The sequence below is a fragment of the Gambusia affinis genome, linkage group LG22 (assembly GCF_019740435.1).
Source record: "Gambusia affinis linkage group LG22, SWU_Gaff_1.0, whole genome shotgun sequence".
In the NCBI taxonomy this organism is placed as follows: Eukaryota; Metazoa; Chordata; class Actinopteri; order Cyprinodontiformes; family Poeciliidae; genus Gambusia; species Gambusia affinis.
The window spans coordinates 15,950,625-15,971,579 of record NC_057889.1 but is presented as its reverse complement, the minus strand read 5'-3'; the positions used below and the strand labels follow the sequence as shown (position 1 = coordinate 15,971,579).

The window sequence follows — 20,955 nt, the reverse complement described above, 5'->3', positions numbered from 1 at the left end:
AGGTTCGAGTGCAAGCAACCACTCGCACAGCTGAGTCCAACCAAGCTGTTGCTACATCAGAGCCTCATGCAGCAGCTGAGGATTGTTTGTTTAAAATATTTTGCATCTAACTATATTTCTGTATAGTTAACGGGAATATTTATTGCAAGTCATTGTATCAGCCCTTGGGAGTATTTGCAGAACTTGGGAAGCTTATTCTATTGTTGTTTAATGCAACTTATTTGCTGAGCAGAGTCTATCTTCACTGAATTCCTGTCAGATGTCTTAGGATTTTGAAGCTATGTGATTAATACAACTGCCCGCTTTATTTAAGCACGCACACACCCACACACACAAACACCATGCACAGGTGGTTGGTGAATTTGAGGAGGGTTCCTCAAACGATTTCAACCATAGTATCATTAATACATATGAAATTTTGCTTTTACTCTAAAACAGCTTTGAAACCTTTTAAAAATCCATATTTAAAGTATAAATCTGTTTTCTGCTACTTTTCAGGATACAGACCTGCTGGACATTACGCACATAAAAGATGCCAGAAATGGAAAGTGCACTAAATCACCAAAGGTAAGATAAAAGATTTCTGTTGTTTACCATGTCTATGTATTTTTGTTTTGCACTAAACTATTAAATAAAGCCAGAAAAATAATTTGCACCCCAAAAAACCTGTGTAAAACGCCTTCAAAATCGACCAATCCTTAAGTGTGGCAAGATACGAAACTAAGTAAGAAAGTTTTAGGAAAAACAAGCAGTTTGATTATATCTATAGATATGTAATTGTTTTTTTCTATTTTGAAGGACAAAATAAGAAAGACAAGTGTAATTGCCATTTTATTAGTGTAGGAAAATATGTACCTACTTAAACTTTTAATATAGAGCATTAATTAAAAACTTGAAAACAATTAAAATATCAATTTATCTTGCCAGTGAGTAGGTCTCCAAAGCTCACCCTTACAAACTACAGCAAAAAATGGCATCTTCAAGTTGCACAGTCACCATAACAACCACTTCTTTTAAGACTTTTGCAGACTCCTTTATCAGAGGTGCAAATGTTGCAGTGTTGATGGTGGAGATTAAAACCTTTTTCCAACGTCTCCATGAGAAACCACATTGTTAACATGGTGTGCTGGTGCTTTGGATGCCATTAATGCTGGTTATTTTTGCAGAGAAAATGAATTTTGTGTGTAGGTGTCAGTCTGACCATGAATCACACACTGTCTGCATCTATCCAGCAAGGAGTTATAATAAGATGAGACTCAAATAGGTTCAAGTGGATGGAATAACTGATATTTAACAAGGAGCTCCTGGTTTAAATCAGGAAATAGCGCTACTCTGCTTTTGAAATAAAAGTAAAAATTGCGACTTCCTGGAGTGCATGATGAAAAAAATAAATGCATTTTGAATCTTCCTGCTATGTCCATAGCTTTGTTTGTAGATGGTAAGTACAATTGGTAAATAAACTTATACAAGCCCATTTTGTAGAGGCATAGCATGACAATTTACAACACTTAATCCCCAACACCCAAAAAATTAAGTTGCAGAAAGCTTTTGGATGTTGCATTTACAGGTTGAGACTGGATGGCAGCAGCAGTTTTATAAGGTTGACTTTGCATGAAAATGAGGTGAGTGGAGGTTGGCCGGAAAACACTTTGTGTAAGGGAAGTTTGAGGGAATGAGAAGATTCATGCATTTCTAAACAGCTTACGGAGAGATATTGCGAGAGAGAAAGCATGACCATGTGACATATTTCATTGTCAAAGCATTGGAAATCCATTACTAGGAGATGAAGCAGTTGTGGACCCTGGGCATTGAAATGTGAGCACCGATGAGACAGTGTCTCAGGAGTTCATGAGAGGAGGAGGAGGAAGAAAAGGGGGACTTCTGAGGAGATTGTTGAAGATGAAGGCAATTTCAAAGAGTCAAAGCAAAGTCTGAAAAATGTTTCCTTCGGGTGCCAGCTCAGCAGAAGACTATAGGAAGGATTATAGGAATGAAGGACAGACACAGTAAGATTATATGAGGTCAAAAACAGATGTGAGTGAGACTCATATGGTACACTTTCATGTTATTTATTTTTTTTTTTTGTTAAACGTCTCCTTCACACTTCTTAAAAATCATGTTAAACTGAAGGCTGTGAGAGGATCACTGCAGAGCCTTTACACATTTTCCTTTTGAAGTGCGTCCTATTAGTTGTATAATATTGCATACTAGAAAAGTGAAACAGTGAAATTTAAGACACTAGAAAATGCACAAATATCACAGTAACTTCAGATATTTTGAAGGTAAGCTTATTCCAATTTCTGCTTTTTTTTAAGATTGTGATTTCTGTAAAAGACCTAGAATAAACACTTCCAATAAATACAGAGGCACAATAAATCCACTTCACTCTTGTTCCAACAATATCTTACCCTAATCTTCTCACTGGCTGTCACATAGGTGCATATCATCCAACTTTGCTAAACTTCACACTTGTATTGCAAGAGTAACAAGTACCGTAAAAGAATGAGTCTCCTTCTTAACATCATTATCAATTCCATGCTACAGCTTTTAGCGTTCATCAGAGACACACTAATGAGGACTACAGATCTTCAGTCGGTCATTTGGAAACAGATCTGGGACAGATTTCTTTGGCAGTGGAGGAGCACGGACAATGTTTATCTTCACATGACTTTCCCTTGAACAACCTATCAGTTTCTCGGCCACGGGCCTAAACCAGGGACTTGACAGAGTCCTATGATTATTCAGTTTTTTTAGTTAACAGACTGAAGACATCATCATCATCATGCCAGGCCGTACAAGTGGGGCGTTAAATCTGATCTGACTTGTTGAAGATTACGAAAGGACTGACACAACGAGGTCTTGGCCTTAGGTTACCCTCACTTCGTTTTTTTTCCTTTCCCATAGGATTGGATGACAAGGAATTTTATTTATTTTTTCCCCCACCAGGGGGTCTTTTTGTGGGCTCTAGTGTCCCTTATACCACAGTAGGCTGACAGGAAAGGGGGAAGGAGAGGAGTTAAGACACGCGGCACATGTTGTCGGGTCCGGGAATCGAACCCGCGACGGCTGCGTCGAGGACTGAAGGCCTCCAAACGTGGGGCACGCTACCGCCTACGCCACCGGAGCACGCCCCTGATAAGGACTTTTTAAAGTTTTGCCGAACTGACGGAGATCTAGGATTTGGTCACAATGGCTAACTCGGCAGCCTTCCCCAGTGGTTCAGCCAAGAACTAGAATTACCAAAGTACAGTGTTCCTGTGCTCAAGACTAGACATTTAAATTTTGTAAAAGAGCACGTGTTTTCAGCGACTCTTAGTGTAGAGGTAGAGCAGACGCCTCATATGTAAGGCCATTTCTCATCAACACAGCAAAGTGCAAATATAGATATAGGCATAGATATTTACAAATATGGCTGAAAAACATAAACATTGTATCTCATTTATATCACATATAGCGCTCTGACTTCTGACTTTAAAAATGAAATTGCAATAGTTAAAAGGAAAATCACTTTTTTTTTTTTTCTGTAGCAAGTCAGTTTGACATAAACTGTCCTGGTGTCCAAAATGTCATTTAGGAAGAAAAGATACAGACTCCATTTTCCAGTTTGGACCCTCTTACACTTTTCTTGTTTTCTCTTTATTTTTAACCATATGGCAAAGATTACAAATTGTTGATTTACCCAATTTGTTCTTGAGCTGAATAAAAATCGTATTATAGAGTATCCCTAATTATTCACATCTGCCAAGATAACACTCTGCTGATTTGTCAAATATCCCAAATATTAAATTGCAAATCAGCAAAAATAGTTTATATAGAAAGAAACAGAAAATTATCATCCATTCCTTCTAATAAAAACAGATATTAGACATAAAAAAGGCTGCTGAAATACATTTTTTTTTTTTTTTAAACAGACAAATTAAAAACTAAGAGACTGGAGGGTTTTTTTCCTGCTCTGTTGTCACCATCTGCTTCTCTCTGATTTCACTTAGGAGCTGCTGTAGCAGCATTCATTTATTTATGCAAATTACAGAAAAGGACCACACTCACTGGAGCGAGATGAGAGGTTTGACTTATGATGCCATGTCGACAGAAACCTTCAGAAGTGCTTTTATTGTGCTTCTCAAGGGTCCTGTGTCTCAGCTGAATGCCGCCAGATTTGGGCACCATCATTACCAACAGATGAACCTGAAATGAGCTCCACATGAAAAGGCTTGCTTTGTTTACATCTTTCAAATTGGTCCTCTGTCTTCTAGAGCTTCTTCTCTAGAGGCTCAAGTCGTCATGTCTTATTTTTGAGCAACTTCTGAGTTTCTGTCTGAGCACCATCTCGCTTTGGGATGCACAAGTGTGTTCACTGGCTTGTCGCAGTGTGTGAAAATCTCGTCTGACCTCACATGAACTCCTGCCACCCTGCCCACTGGCTGCTTTCGGCTCCGTTGTGATTCATGTGTTTGCTACATAAAGACAGACAAACAGCGCAAACGCATTCCGTGGCAGGAAATGCTCGCTATCGTTCCCACTCCGATTATGCTTCCAGAAGCACATCCTACACCGGGAGCAGAAATATGTGGGCTGGGGAAAATAATAAATTGGGAGAAAATTGGAGTTCTTTGTTCAACAAAGCAGTGGCTGTGGCTGCTAATTAGCATGTGTCCTCCCTCTGTCTTCATTTAGGCTGATTAAAAAGCCAGTTTCAAAAAGAGAGGAGCTTTGTGTTTGATAGCTTCCTAAATAAGTCACACATGCTCACGTTGGTTGATCAAAGCGCAGCACCACCCTTCATTAATTTCGTGTAGACACAAACAGTTGACAGAAAACATTCCAAAATATGTTAAAAATTTGGTTTGGGATGTTACATTTTTATGACCTGAAAATCTTAATTAAGCACTTTTCTGTCATCTAGTTACACTCTCACTAAAGTAGCTAATTGAAGAATTTTGTATTAGCACCTCTATACGGGCAGATTTTAACAGTGTGTTGATTTTAATGCCAGAAATAGAAACCTTTGGCATTGATCTTAGAAAAGCTGTTTCATCTCCTCAGTATTGTAAAAATAATGTCAGGCCATATTGTTAAAGTCATGGTGAGAGCTCAGAAAAGTCTGCAAATACCCGAGAGGTTATGTGACGTTACATTAAATCAACAAATTAGTCTGTCCCTGCACAGCATGTTCCCTTCTCTTGAGCAATAACCATAAAGTACATCTCCAAGCTTTAATGTACGTCTTACTTTACAGCTAGCTTAGCTCTGTTATATCACTGTGGTATTTTACACATGTGTATATGCTAATTGCATGGGGGCATAGGACTAATACTTTACCTCCAGGTTTTAAGGTCAGTAAACGCTCTGCAGCAGCATTACTGGTAAAATACATTGACAGCTCAGATTTTCACCCCACACAATGCAGGCGAATATAAAAACTGGCTTGCGTAAAGTCGAATCTTTCTAGAGATCAAGTTCTGGTGAAGACATGTTGAACAAATAAGGGTGAAAAGTACTTTCTTTGAAGAAAAGCTTAAAAACAAACATCTAGCTGAAATTTCCAAATTAAAATGAGTAATGCCGTTCCTTATTCCTTTTTAAAGATACATTTCATGCCATGCAGGAAAGTCTCCTCCTCTAATAAGCTGTTGGTTTCCTTCTTCTCTGACTGTGAGGTGAGAGAAAGTAGCTGCTACCTTTGTTGCCGTCTAACCTTACAACAGCAAGGGTTGCTTCTTAACACAGAGCAGCTTGTGTGTCCCTGAGAATGTAACAGGATCTGGGAGAGGCCTGCAAGTCTTTATCACTCCGGCTCTGCATGGCCAGCCATCTAAAGCTCAATTCACTACAGCAACCAGTACCAGGGAGTTTATTGAAAATACAAAAAGCTTCTGTCAGGTTTGCGGCTATTAACAGGCCTATTCATTCCACATCCAAAGCAGCGGTTTTATCAAATGTTTGAATAGTGATCAAAACATACATAATCATGCAACAGTGAAATGGCATTGTCCTAGCATTCCTTTTTGGACTCTCGACCTCTTAGAGAGCTGTGTTTTGCGACGAGATCAAATAATTATTTTCCTTTTCATGTTCAAGAACGACCACGTAAATGCTTTAGTCTCTTTGTTTCATGTCTCCTCCTCTAATAAGCTGTTGGTTTCCTTCTTCTCTGACTGTGAGGAAGATGCACAAAGCTCTCTGTGTGTCTGTTTATTCCATCATCTAATCAGTCCGGTGTGTATTGACCGGGAAGAGGGTCACAGCATGAGCCTCAGCTGCAACAATCACAGCCTCTCATATTCATTGATTTAAAGAGTGGGCAGGTCCTCTGTGTGACCCTGGACAAGACCACACTGTAAAAAAATTTAAACTGCATGAAAATGTGTGAAAACACGAGCGTTGTTGTGTAGTTGATAGAGAAAGGGGAGGTGTGCTTTGCAGCAGCCTGTCATAAGAAGAGAAAAATAATGTTGTTGTTTTTTTCCTTTTGCTATGAAATTATGTCTGTACTGCTGATGCCAAATTATACAATATGATGGATTTTTACCAAATCCATTAGGGCCATATTACAGACCAGCCACTCAGATGATGATTGATTTACTGCTCTCTGTATCTGTGCATGTGCGTACAGCTATCTGGTGACAGTGTAATTTTCAATATATGTCAAAAATTTAATGTAATGTGTAGCACTGATGTAAATGTAAACCTTCCTACCAGTTCAGCTCATGGTCTCATTCGCACAGCAGACAAACAGATAAATAAATGCATTTCTGATCCAGTCTACTGGCAGTGATGAGGTCATCTTTATATTTTCATTTGTATTAAGACTGTCTTAAATTTTAAAACACAACACCAACACCAAAGAAAAAAAATATCTGATAGCCAGAACCATTTTCTGGTTCTGATAGCGAGAGTCCAAAAAGGAATGCTAGGACAATGCCATTTCCCTGTTGCATGGTTACTGAGAGCAGATATAATATTAGTAAAGGCATTGGGTTCTTCCTATTAAAGATCAGATAAATATAAGCAACAACAGCAAGAGACAGTTTTGTCTTAATGAAGGCCTTAATTAATGGGTAGTAGGCATCGATTTAGATTTAAAAAAGAGCGCTGCTTTCCTGCATAGCAAACTAGTAAATAACATAATACTTTCTAGAACTGTTAATATCCCTGATGGAAGTCTGTGTTTTGGAATAATTTCAATAATTAATTGGAAAACAGGTTTGGCAAAACGATCTATTTAATTCAAATGCATTCAGCAACAGGGTGGTTCAAGATCCGTGTTTCTGGTCATGTTGTATCATGTTTTCTTTTAGTTTTGGACAGATTTTTGGTTAATGCTCATCAACATCAGTTTGAGTCTTCAAAAAAAAAAAAATTTCAAAGAGATTCTGTAACATTTCCTCTACCATTACTATGTTTAAGATTAGCTAATTCCTCAACTACTCAATAGAGGAGTAATGAGGGTTTCTCTTCTCCTCCCCATTCTCCATTTTTAGTGACAAACTGCTGCATCCCAGGCGTAAAAAAGAGCGTCACTTCCAACAAACTCAATAATTGTTTCCATCCATGCTGTTATTTGTACAGTTTTCCTAATTTCAAGTAACATTGCTGTTGTTGTTTGCACAACCTTGCTGATATTTGCATAGTTTTTACATTTTACTTGTAAACAGTGTTGCTCTTCTCTGTGCACAAATATGCACAAATTTTTTTTTTATTGTCAGTTTACTAAAAAGAACAATATTTGAAAAATATTTGTACACCTTAGTTTGAACATGCTTGCTTATCTTTACCTTCATAAATAATTACAGTTTAACTCGGTATAACTGTTATATTTTGTAAGAGGCCTTTTACAAATGTTCTCTAAATGTAAACACTGTGATATAAAATTTTTAAATGATTCTTTAAAGAAATCCATCCATCCATTTTTTTTTTTTTTATCACAAGTGCAACAAATACATCCTTATCCAATGGATACAGTTTTTAAGATGAGAAAATATTGGTGGCTGCTTAAATTAAAATCATATTAAGATCTAAAAAAATATTAGGACTTTAAGCCCACCATGGTTACAAGGAGGGAAAGGTGGGAAATATGAATGAATAATAGATCATTTATTGTTTTTCTATTTGTGTATTTATACACGAAACATTTTAGGAGATAAACACACTAAACTTTCTGAGAGTTTGCAATTTCTGGATCTTCCACACTGTTGCATGTTCTGCTCTAACCACACACGAGGCGGCACAGACACAATCCTACTTACGTCTCTTAGCGGTGAAGGTCACTATATAAGCATGCGTCGCATTGTAAAAATATGTATTGTCTCTTCCCATTTGGCTGTCTTTACCGCTTCATAGTTAGTCTGTCACTTTCGATCTGACACGCTAGTTAGGTCAGTCGGTGCCAATATGTGCAGAAGAGATTGGACATAATCGCTCTTTGCCATCGTTTTCATCTGAGGGTCTGGCCACAGGGCAAATGGCAGGTTGCAGTAAGAGGTGATTAAAGTAAACGGGCACATTGACTGATGGAGTTTCATTAAAGAAACTGCCTCCATTCGTCATCAGCCATGGGCAGGAAATTGATCAGCTTCACGGATTGATGCAAGCTCCCGGTGAGCAGAGGATAAGAGCAGAGGCAATGTTGCGAAGAAGAAAAGGAACGGCTAACGCGATGGAGCCTGATGGCTGTGGGTTTGATTCTTCAGTCAATTACATTGGTAATTCCCACACACAGATGAATTCCCCAAGTGTGAAGCAGGCCATCTCATTATCACCCACTGAGAAATCGAAGGCGACGTCTGCAGCCTCTCTTTGGACCTCTAAAGGAGCTGTCCTGTTCTCAGCAAAAACACAAGAATGAGCTGGTGGATCAAGATGAATGAGCAAAATCTTGACTGAATGAATGAATGAGTGGTTGAAATAGAGTTAAGGAGGATGAAAAAGGAGGCTGGAATCACATATGAATCCAGATATTGGCATCTGGCTGCCTCTAAGTAGAAAAGAAATGCCTTTCATAGTGGGACAGAAATGATACACAACTCAGTCTCCTTAACTCTGATGCCCCCAAATAAAAACCAAGGCATGTAACTGTCTTCAGAAGTGAAACAAATTAGTAGAGAGATTGCATGTGTATAATTTAACTTCTGCTGTGTGTGTGAAGGTCTTTGAGGTTTCTGGGGGAACATTATTGAACAAACACCTTATATGCAGTGCTTTAAAGCTCATCACAAGACTTAAATTACATGATCTCAGAGTGCACCTTTTTATTTTCACACACAAAAAAGGTTTTATTTTCAATTAAATGATTTATTTTCATTTTTCCCTAAGCATCTATCAGCTCATGTCGTCGATTATAGAACATAACTGTGAAATATTGAGGTTTTAAAAAATGCAATGCCAGTCTGTTGGGCTCCTGGCATGCCATCGTTCTTTTCTTTAGTCACCATGCTGGCGTCAGTCTGTTCTAGTGGGACTTGGCTTCTTCAAGTCACTTGATGCCTGCAGTGAAATCAGATGTGACATTTTGTTAACCCAGCAAACAGTCATCCCAGTGGAAGAGGAGCTGATCAAATAAGAAGCAGGAAAGGCAGCAGCTCTCGAACTAGACTGTGAAGTTTGACGCCAGTTGAAAGCCTGCGTTTTGTTTCATAAAAAGAAACCGCTGTTAGCACAGACAGTTAATACAGACGGATTCATTAAATTCCAGGTGGCAGGAAAATTTCAGTCCATACTTAGTGTCTAGAGGGAACAAACTCGGTCCTGTTGTTTTATTATTACTCATTCTAATCACCATGTTCAAACACTATTCCTTTCATTTTAACAAACCTTTGAATCTTACTGGTTTATATTTACAGTTTGACAAATCATTTTTTACTCTATCAGTTTCAGATAAGGTAGGTTGGTTATATCTTTAGCTACAATAATCTTGGGTTGGCAGTCAGTCCTGCAGACTACAACAGACATTAATCTTACCACTCATCTGTGTGGTCTTTTCTTCGGACAGGTGATGTAATAAAAGTACACCCCCGGTGGCATTCGGGGGACATTTTATTGACTGGTCTTGATGCAACTGTTCTTCCATGCAGTTCGATCAATATGTCATTATCAATATATTGAACAACCGAGTGTTTTCTAAGTCAGGTGGGGCTCCTGATTGATTATGTGAATGCTGACGTTCGAGTCCCCTGTGCCTCGTGATTTAACTTTACAAACTTTTGATAAATAACACTCTCAGCTCTGTGCTATTGGTTTTTATTACGGTCACATTGTGATTGGGAGGACCTGATTTTAAATGAGCTTCTCAAAAGGTCAATCAATGTGATTATGTTGGATAATTATCCCTCTCTAATACAAGCTGATAAAATTACACCAAAACAATAATGGGCTCGTCGATATTCACAGCACAGTCTGTTGTGTTGTTGGGTCTGATCTTAAGAGAGCTAACCAGAGGAAAAGGGAGTTTTTCCTTTGAAAAGAGAGGATTAACCTCTAAGACAAAGTCAGGACATGTACAAATCTCTGCGCTGTAAACGTTTATGTCATGTCAGGATCTTTTATGCACTAACATCTAAAATCAAAATGAATTTGTTAGCCATCCTTGAACAAGTTAAACTTTTCAGCAGCTGCTGCACATCGGTACACATTAGCACTGAGAAAAATCTAATAATATTGACGGTATACAAAAGTTGAAGTTATTGACATCTGGTGGTTGCAATAAAGCATTTATTTAAAAAACAAAACTGTTATGACTCAGGGTTTTCATCTAGTACACATGAAGGAACCGATCATGAATCATGTAGGACATTTGGACATTTTTGTAAATTTTACAGCGGAATTAAGTTTTCATTGGAAACAAAATGTGATTTCATTGTGACTAGTATGAATATGAATATGTGTGGGAGTTATTCTGTCTGAACTGCTGATATATTCGGGATCAGCTGGAGTATTTTTAGGGAATTACTAGGCAGGCATCTTGTCTAAGCAGAGTATTAGGAAGAGTTTAAAAGTGGGTTTGGTCCCAAAGGTTCCTTCAGTGTTGTCATTACCCCTAAATTTTTTAGATTTAAAGTCATTTTCAATTTTACCAGTGCGTTTCATCTGAATTTTAAAAAGAAAAAAAATCCCATTTTATATTAGCCTAACTAGAGTACCGCCTTCAATCTGGTAGAGAATCTGTGGATGTGTTCAAGATTAGGGTGATGGTATGGAAGCCTTTTAGCAAGATATGCTTATAAAACTAGGCAGAAATTTAAAGAAAATGACATTTTACTAACTCTGTGCATTATTATGTCTTCAAATTAGGTGTTTTTCTATCCTGGGTGGTCGCACTATTGCCTTGCAACAAGACGGTCCTGGGTTTAGTTCATTGCAGTCTGTCTGCAGGGAGTTTGCATGCTCTCTCTCCAGGTGTACCTGGGTTCTTTCTGGGTACTCCGGCTTCGTCCCACAGTCTGAAAACTATTGGTCACTCTGGATCATTATTATGCAGGTCTGTGTAACGCTCCAGCCCTCTCCAGACTGAACTTTCTTTCTTTACATTCTGTCTCATGTTTCCAAATACAATCTCTGTATGTTAGTAGTGTTGAGAAGCAAACAACTTAAACGATTTAAATCTTTATGTGAAAGTTTTAATCTAAATTATGATTATGAATACTATTAAAGCAGCATTAATGAAAGAATATTTGCAATCAGTAAAATTGCAAATATCTCATTATTTTTGAAAACCAGACTTCAATGGCAGATAACGTAGTATTGCAAGCAAAAACAGGTTACTCTCTTTTCCCCTCTAATTTGTTCAGACTTAATTGCAGTGATCAATATCTTCACCATGGTTTCATCTACACTCTTATCTCCCATCTCTGAATTACAGATATGTGCACAGATAATGAATCGTGGAAGAGACGAGAAAGGAGCTTGGGGGAATTTTTTTAATTGCTGCCTCTGTCGCACAGGTCATTCCCTAACTTCATCAATCACATAAGTGAGACTGTTAGATGTTGCACACATGGGAAGGAGTTCATATATAATCATTTTATGGCTTTACCCACAAATGTGAAGGAATGTGTGCGTGGGTGTGTATGTGTGTAATTAGAAAGAACCTCTCTGGTTCCAAGATGTATAGCGACAGGTGACCTTTGTCACTCCCACCAACAGTCCCTTCCAACCACATCAGCACGCCAAAGACTTAATTGGTTTTCAATAGTAAATCTCAAAAGGGTTTGCAAAGAAAATGTCTGGCTTTTAACGCTGCTGCCCCAGAGACCACAAAGCTCTCTTTTTCCTTTCTAGAGGTCGTCGGTAAATGAAGGTGGAAAACCATTTGCCTTTTTTGTGAATTTCTCATTTTATTACCAGTTAAAATAACGAGTTAAGTAAGTTTTGAATCCAAGAACTTCAATTCTGGGTCATTTTTCTTCTGAATGATTTTACTTTCTGGGCATGTTTTTTTTTTTCTGTTGAAAGCTCTGGCAGTTTTTGGTGCAGCCATTTGTTTTGTTGGAATAGCTCCATTTCCATTGTGGACAGTACGTGTTTTGGAAGCTGAGAGACTGCAGATTCGTTATCTGAAATGTAGCACTTTCCAGAGAGTCTGACAGCTTTCTTTTGTACAGAAAGAAGAAAAAAACATGATTACTTCCTGCAAATTTAAGCTCCTATTTTGTGTAGAAAAGCTAACATGCCAAATGGTTTTTTTTTTCTCTATTTAGTGTTTCTTTTTTTCCTTTTTTGTCAGTATCTGTTTCATTATCCAGTACTAGACCAACCATTTCCATGTATAGCAATGAAACTGAGAAATAGGAGTGAAAGCATTTTATTCCACTGTGTGAGAAACTATTTCTCACAATGAAATTAGCATCCCCAAGGCGTTTCTATAAGGGAACTCGCCACAGAATGACCATGTCAGCTTCTCCAGACATTCAGACCGGTGCCATTAGTCTCTCTTGTGTCTCACAGAGAAGAAACACATATTATACATAATATAATCATATTTGATGAAAGATCACTCCCAGGATCATGACCAATGAGACATGGGAGATTCTTCGACATGGAATGTGTCATTACGACAGGATTTCCCCCCAGATTACTGTTAACACAGACCACAGATAAAGTGACCAGTTGAGCATCGTAAAAATATCCAAAAGCTTGTTCAAACATTCAGCAAGTTCTTGTTGGCGCATCAGTGGAGCACACAGATGCCACACCAAATGGAGCATTATGTGAGGGTGGAAGGTGGCTGGTTGGTTAGTGGCTGGCATGACCTGGGCTGGCAGATGGTCTGAGGATATCGGGACAGCAGGTTCTTTGTGTCACAGGGGAGCTAATGATGGCAAGATGCTAAACGATAACTATAGACAAAGGACTACAATTACAGCTGCCCATTTCTCAGCTAGGACTCTCAAATGTTTAGTCAGGGATTTCAAAGACAAATTAGTAGAGCTGGTGCATATCCCATCATAAATGTCTTCCCCAGTACGTGGAACTGTTGTGGGTTTTCTCGCTTGTGTGTTTCTAAACCATCCTTTCTTGTCTATGGGTGTTGTGTTCTGTGTTTTTCTGTGTATTTATTTCTAGTTTTCTTGTGTGTCTGAGTCTCTGTGTTGTCCTGTCTCCCCGTGATTAGTTCCCAGGTGTGTCTCGTTCCCTGATTACCTCTTGTGTATTTAGTGTCACCTGTGTGTGTCTGTCTTCGTTGGGTCCTACGTCTTCGCAGTCTGTGTACGTCAGTGTACGTCTGGTTATGTCTGTGAATGTCTCAGTTTGGAGTTGACTGTTAAGTCCTTCGTTTGTCCCTGTCGCTACCTGTAGTGAGCATTAGCCTTCCGCTCTACAGTGCTGCCAGGTCTGAGAACTGTTTTCTGTTTATTTATCATTAAAACTCCTCATCACCGCATATCTGGGTCTGCTGCGTTTTGCCTCACCGCCACCACCACACCACTTCATGACAATGGGTCAGTTTCTGACATAAAACAATTCCAGCAGGATTTGTTAGAAAAACAGCGACGAGAAATCAGATTCAGAGATTTGGTGACTTTTTCAAAGTTCTGAGTCAAGGATTTGTCCTCGATGTTGAGCAACTATGAGCAGAAGTGTGCACTGCCAATAATATTAAATTTAATTGAGTTGAGCTATCTTGCAGCGGTTGTATCTGCCCTGGTGATATCACAGCTCGTCATTCTGTAAATTGAACTTCATTTTACAAAAGCCTGCAGTGGCTGTCTCATTTTAACAGCGCCAAGGATGTGTGGAGATCAACATGGTACCGAGTTGTCCTCCTAGCCCACATCCACATTTCCATTTGAAACTCTAAAAGCTTTGATTAAAGTTCCCCTTTGCACCCATGTCCTTTGAAAAAAAAGTGCAACACCATAACTACCACTTTAAATGCTTCACAGATATTGCTGAAACGAAACTTTATACCAGGAAACACAGAATTTTGTTTCCAGTAATTGGTGTGTTTACCAAAATTACCCGAATCCATGAGCTTGTATGAAATTGCAGGCCTGTGTGAAATTATCTCTGTATGATAAACTTGTATGAATATGCTATATTAACATTGACATTTAAAATACAATTATTTAATATGATCTGAAGACAGTATTTTTTCTTACTGCTATAAAATATGGCATAGTGTTTTATTTTACTTGCTGTAATGTGGTCACTAGAATTTATTTATTGCATTTTTAAAATGGACCGGATCTTGTGAATTTAATAATTTTTCAGTGCTTGTTATGCAGACTGTTGCATGATTATCAGTCTGTGTTTTATACCCTGAATACTCGCGCACTTTGTTTCTTTTAATAGAGGGGAAAATGTACTGGTCTTCTTTCAGCCAGCTGACCGTCAGTGTTGTATCGCTCTTTGATTCATAAACCACTTTGATCACTGGCACTTTCTCATTTGATTTCAAGGCCTTTAAAATGTAGGGGCCGTGGAAATAAAAAGTTTTGCCGTTTCAAAACCTTAACTCGATGAAATCTTTGTATATCTTCGTATTGGTAATCGTCTTGTTCAATACTGAAATATGCCTTAAATTAATTACTGGGTTTTTATTGCACTACTGTGTACAACAGTACAAATCAGAGGAAACCTCCAAATCCACCGTCAGCAGAAAGACAAAGCAGAGCTCTTTCTCTTCACCTCCTCTATCACTATAAACAGTTTGCTGACTCTTCCTGATGTTACGCAGCCTTTCTGTATATCCCTGCAGGAACGTCTCCAAATAAACCCAATTGACTCTGGCCAGAATTACTGAAGTTGTCATTGGGTCTTGAATCTGCTTAGTGTCCTCTGCGTAGTAAGGGCGCAGCGCATGATGTGCTGCTGGTAAGATGGAGCAAAATGGAGAAGTGAAACTCAAAGAGTAATGGAAACAAGGAAAGGGGGAGAACATATGCCGCCTTGTCACTGCACCAACAATAGCAGAACATTCATGGCCTTAAGCCTGAACTGAAGCGCAAGGGACTCATGAATTATTAATTCCCCGACCTCCCTGTGTACATTTTCCCTGGTGGGACTGACTCTATATGACCCCTGTGTGGTAGAGGGCCCCTAGCACAGAGCCAGAGGGAGGAACAAATGCTGCAAAGGGCCCTTTTTTTTTTAGCAGGACACTCAGCAGAATAGAAGGTTTTCTTGAAGGAGGGGTGTGATGACACTTGACTTGTCTCAATAACATTAACACCAACCAGAGATGCTCTTTAAACAGAGTCTGTTGGCTTCACTTTTCAAAAGTGAGATGTTGGTCTTTGTTTGTTGTCCAGATGTTTGTGTTTTTTTCTCTCTTCACAACGCTGAAAATTCTGTTTTGTACACATAAATCACTTCTTTACTTTCCCAGTGTAGCATTGTAATTTACGGATTACTCCAGTAACTATCTCTAATAGTTTGCAATAACTGTAAAAAAATAGCTCAATTGTCAAAAGCATTAGCTGGTGGCCCCTCAGAAATGTCAAAAATCTCATCTTGTTCTCATAAACCCAATATTGTGTATCATCTTGTCTTAGGAGTGTCTATCAGAGTCATTAAAAATATTTTAAAAACTGATTCTTTAACCAGTACTTGTCATTCTGTAATGGCAAGTAATGACTGTGATAGCAATTATGTAGAAAAGAACATAATAGGGATTCTATCAGGACAACTGTAATGCAAACTGGAATTTGCAGTTTGCATTACAAACTGTGGATTATGGATTATTTTAACTTCTCTGGGAAAGATCCTTGTATCAAAGTCAAGTATGATTTACAATTTAAGTCGTGTTTTTCATTATTAGGCCATAAAAAAGTGCTTATGATTTTTCAAGGCTCTAGAGGAGTTAAAACAGTATCTATTTATTGTAGTAGATATTCTACAGGGAAAATTAGATTCCTGTAGCAGCAGGCAAATTCGTTGATTTGAACGCACAAACGTGGTTTTTATCTACTAATGTTGAATTTCAGTAGTTTTCTGTATCAGAACATCCCGTGTGTGAACATTTTGTTTTTCTCGGGGGCTAAACGAGGCACCAGAAATGTGGATTTTTCACCAGTGTCTTGGCTGCTTCTACTGCATATCTATTTGTGCATCGAGCCTGTTCATTAGTCTTTATGTGGGCGTGAATCTGCGTCTTCTTGAATGCCATTCATGTGCCATTCCCGGTGTGTAGGCACTGTATGTAATCTCACCAGCGGTTAGCATTCCCCTACCTTTACTGAAGTCTGCTTTCACAAAATTAGAGCTGCTGTGTGACTACAGGATAATTGCCATATTTACATACCTGTCCGTTTCTGGCACCTGAGAGCGGAGCGCCATGGACAGCCTGAACAGAATGGGGTTCATCCACCTTACAAAGTGATGGGACTGAATCAGACAGAGTTTGTGAAAGAAACAAACAGGATACTTATGACGTGCAGAACATACATTTGAGCAAAACACAAATTAACAAAGCATAACACGCAATTAGAAACTTATTTAATTCAAGTTTCTTCCTCTTTTTTGTCTTTCATTGTGGAGAAACTCATTATAGCTATTTTGAACATTCCCTAACTTCAGCATCCATTCTGTCTTTTTAAAGGTCTCACAATTTTCTGGCAATACCGGATTTGATTGCACAATATACTTTTCATACCTCATTAAACATTTAAGCCAAGTGATCTGTAAGAGTTTTCGTTTTTGGCTGTTTGACTTGTGTGTCGCTGCAATCCAAGTTCTGCTCAGCGCTCGTTCTAATGAGGAACTTAAACCTGCGAATCACAGCAGCTGATTATTTTTTCTCCTGCTGGCGTTAGTGTGGCGTGCATGTCTGAGGTCAGCTCTCTCCTGTCTTTGCCTTTCCCTTCCTGTCTGCCTCATGTGAGCTCAGTCAGATAGAGGAACACTGCATGCCAGGTAGACTTCTTCCACCTCATCAAGCTTGCCCCTTGCCCCCCTCTGTCTCTCCGTCTTTCCCTCAAAGTGATTCACACGCAGTGGGAGTCGTCCTCCAGCTTTTGTTCTGTTTATTCTCTCTTCTTTCAATTGCGGTGAACACAAACCTACATAATTGCAGCTTTTTATGTGAACATATGCTCGAGTGTGTGTAAAAAGAAAGCCTTTGGTCTGCTGCGGCACACAAGAAGCATTGTCACAGTTTTTTTGTTGTTGTTGTTGTTGTTGTTTTTTATGCAGGTGGCATTCCCGAGAACAGAAGAGCTTCGGGATTCATTGTCACATATATTCTCCTCTCTTTCATTATTTTTACATCTTGACTTCCAAGCTTGTGTCTTAATGTGAGCTGGCAGCCTTATTTCCTACAGAGCTCTGGAGCTGTACCAACTACAATCCTAAAACGCTAATTTGCTGTAGAGCTGCATGCACAGATGGATTGAATTAAGGTAGGCATGAGATTCTCATAGTATGATGGCTTTGCATATAAAAACACAGTTTCACAGTATCAGTGTTTTACAGAGTTAGAAATTTAAAAATGTAAAACATGATTTAATGGCCTATTTTTTAAAGCAGACAAGCAGGAGATATTCCTATAAAAGTAAATTAAAATACAGTTTTGAGAATTTTTTATATTAGTGTCATATCTGGGGGGTTTTTTTCTAGTGGTTTTTAGAGATTAACCAATCAATTGTCAAAAGAAGGGACACATTTGCTTTGTTCAACAAGTCAAATTCTGAAAAATCAATTTTTTCCCATTCATTACGTGCCTCAAAACTGAGTACTCTCACTGTTTTATGTCTAATTTAACAACCAACAGTTTTTACTTGGATGCACTTGTTTAAAAAAAAAAAATCTAGGACATATTCTTTGAACCATATCTGACGACGATCTTGTTCGTTCTTCATTTTATGCATCACTCAGTCGTACATATTTACAAAACAGTGCGAATGATGGGGTTAGATCTCGCTTTGGGTTTACCTTGGTGCTGATACGTGCAAACAAAGAAATAAAGACAATGCTGGCCATCATGCAGCGTTCATCGGTGGACAGTTCAGTCAGATATGTTAGTTACTGAGGGGGACGTGATTTGCAATCAGATGCTGTCAGGCATCTCTCTGTGTTTCCATTAAAGAATGTGTTTCTCTTCTGCGACAAAGCTGCCTGAATGAGATGTCAGAGTTTTTCTATGTGAGGTGGCAGTCTGAATTAAGAGTTTCTGCCAAGGATGCACACTCAGCTGTCAGCAGCTGCCAGACGTGAGCCGTTTGAGTCCACTGAAACACTTTGATAGCAGCCAGGTGACTTTTGTATTCCTTGGATTCTCTGTGCTGCTGTGCGTTTATACTGTTTTGAACTTAAGACTGTTCATTTTTATACTTCTTGTTAAACCGTCCATTTTCTGTATCCCACTTCGGAGCTGTCTGCTTGGGTTTTTTTGTTGTTTTTTTGCAGTTTTTTGTGTCTTTGCACTTTGCATGTTTCTACAGATATTCACTGAGAAATTCTAACAGAACAACCCAAGAAGCAGCTGTTTGTGCTCTCATCATTTACCTTTGAAGTTGGCTCCAAATTAACCGCAAACAGCAACGTATTTCTCTGCACTTTGCACTCATGCTGATGTTACATGTTCTCCAAATTAAGCCTCATAAAACTGCTTCATAGACTTGATCACTTACAAAAAATACAGATAAGGAATTTTATTTATTTATTTATAAATTTGTTTATTTATTCATTTATACAGGAATGCCATTCTAGTAAATTATCAGTTATTTCTTTTTTATGCATCACATCAATATTTCCAACATTCTTAAGGTAATTGCCAGATTTACTCTTGTTGTTAAGTGATAAGCTATGTATTTATCCCCTGTTACTACATTTTCTTTTTTGCTTAATGATCTTCATTGATCCTTTCATGTTGTAATGCTTGTATTACAACTTGTTTTGTAGTAACACTAAGTGTGATATTCACTATTTTAGTCATTTAAAGCAGATCCTGTAAAGTTTAAATCTGCTTCACAACACCTTCTAAGAGGAACCTGAAAGGAGAAGTGAGCTTCAAATGGATGAATTATCCTATCGTGATCATGCAAGAAATTCTTTCTCCCTGTTGCAGAGTGGAATAATAAGTGGATTTACAAATTCATAAGTACCTGGAGTAAAACTTTGGAGCCACCACACCAGTTCTTTTATTACCTAGAGTGTTTAGTCCAGCCGCACTGCAGATGTAATGAAAGTGGGACTGAAGCCTTGTGGTACATTCGAATGAAGTCTGATCTGCGAGAGAGATGACTGTAATAAGTTCGCCGAGTTTGTTATTGAAATATTCATGATAGCGGAAGATATATTGAGCTTTTTAACTTGTCTTTTTAAGAATTTGCTTTCCGCTATAACATCAAAGTCTGCGATGCTCGGCTCCACTGTGCCGTGAGTTGATTATCATAGGAGGTGAACATCAGGCATCTTTCCCAACACATGTAGATGGGTGGCTGTCAGGGCAAGTTATTGCTGATACTCTGTCATTTTGAAAATAGTGTGCGTATCTGCCCTTAGCGCTCCCTCTGTCCGCCCCTCCATCTCATGTTTCATGTCTCAGTGCGCCAGGGTTAATGAAATGTCCCAATTGAAGCTTCCAGCCGACTCCCACGCGTTTCCTCAACCTGTGCATCAATGCTTGACTGAGCACCACTAACACACCACAGTGAGCAAATGCATCCAACTTTAGTGCTCATGATGAGACGGAGGGCAACTTAAATTATGATTGGGTTAATGTTATTTTAAATGCCTCCTTACTCATTTTGTCTTTCAAGTTAATGTGCAAAGAAAGAGGAAGTTTGTGCAGTGCTTTTAGATTTTGTCACATTGCAACCACAAATTTCAAATATGCGTTAACGGGATTTTATCTAACATTACTGAGCAGATAGCAAATAGTGGCAGGTAGAGCGAAGAACACACCAGACAGGTCACAGAGAAATTTAAAAGATTGAGATTTTCAGTGAGCAGTGTTCAATCTGCCATCCAGGAAAAGAGAGGCACTGTTAAAAGGAACACTCATTAAGTGGCAGGTGACATCCAGAGCTCAGTGGCCAAATCTGTTGACATAACAGCTGTCCCTGTGTTTAGCCAATCTGTAATCTTTGGGTACCTGGCAGGAAGAAAAACGCTGTTGAAAGAAAGATTGTGCAGTTTGCCACAACTCATATGGGCTCAGAAAAGAGGTGGAAGAAACTGTTTTAGTTGGATCAGACCAAAATTGAACATATCTGTGTAATATAGTGGTGAAAGTATCATACTGTGGGGATGATTTTCTTCAACAGCGACAGAGAAGGCTGATAATTTGTGGCAAAGAAAAGGCAAAACATTCATCGTCTAATTTGCAAATTTCACAAGCAGCCCCTAAAAGGTGTGCGGCCATTGTTACATTGGCAAAGAACTGAATAAAAAGGGCAAATACAAATATAATGAACACTGTTAAGGTTTTTACTTGTAAAAAAAAATCTCCACTCTATAATTTTGCAGTACTTTGTGTTGGTACATTACACTAAATTCCTGGAAAAAAAACTCGTCAGG

The 20,955-nt window shown here is 38.6% G+C and overlaps 1 protein-coding gene across 1 annotated transcript in view; it reads left to right on the top strand.

The window, feature by feature from the left end:
• LOC122825010 (1-phosphatidylinositol 4,5-bisphosphate phosphodiesterase beta-1) overlaps nt 1-20,955 on the top strand; it is a 129,300-nt gene that overhangs the window by 31,761 nt on the left and 76,584 nt on the right. The window contains exon 3 of the mRNA XM_044106045.1: nt 499-567. Within this exon, the coding sequence (XP_043961980.1) occupies nt 499-567 (69 nt within the window). The remainder of the gene's footprint in view (nt 1-498; nt 568-20,955) is intronic.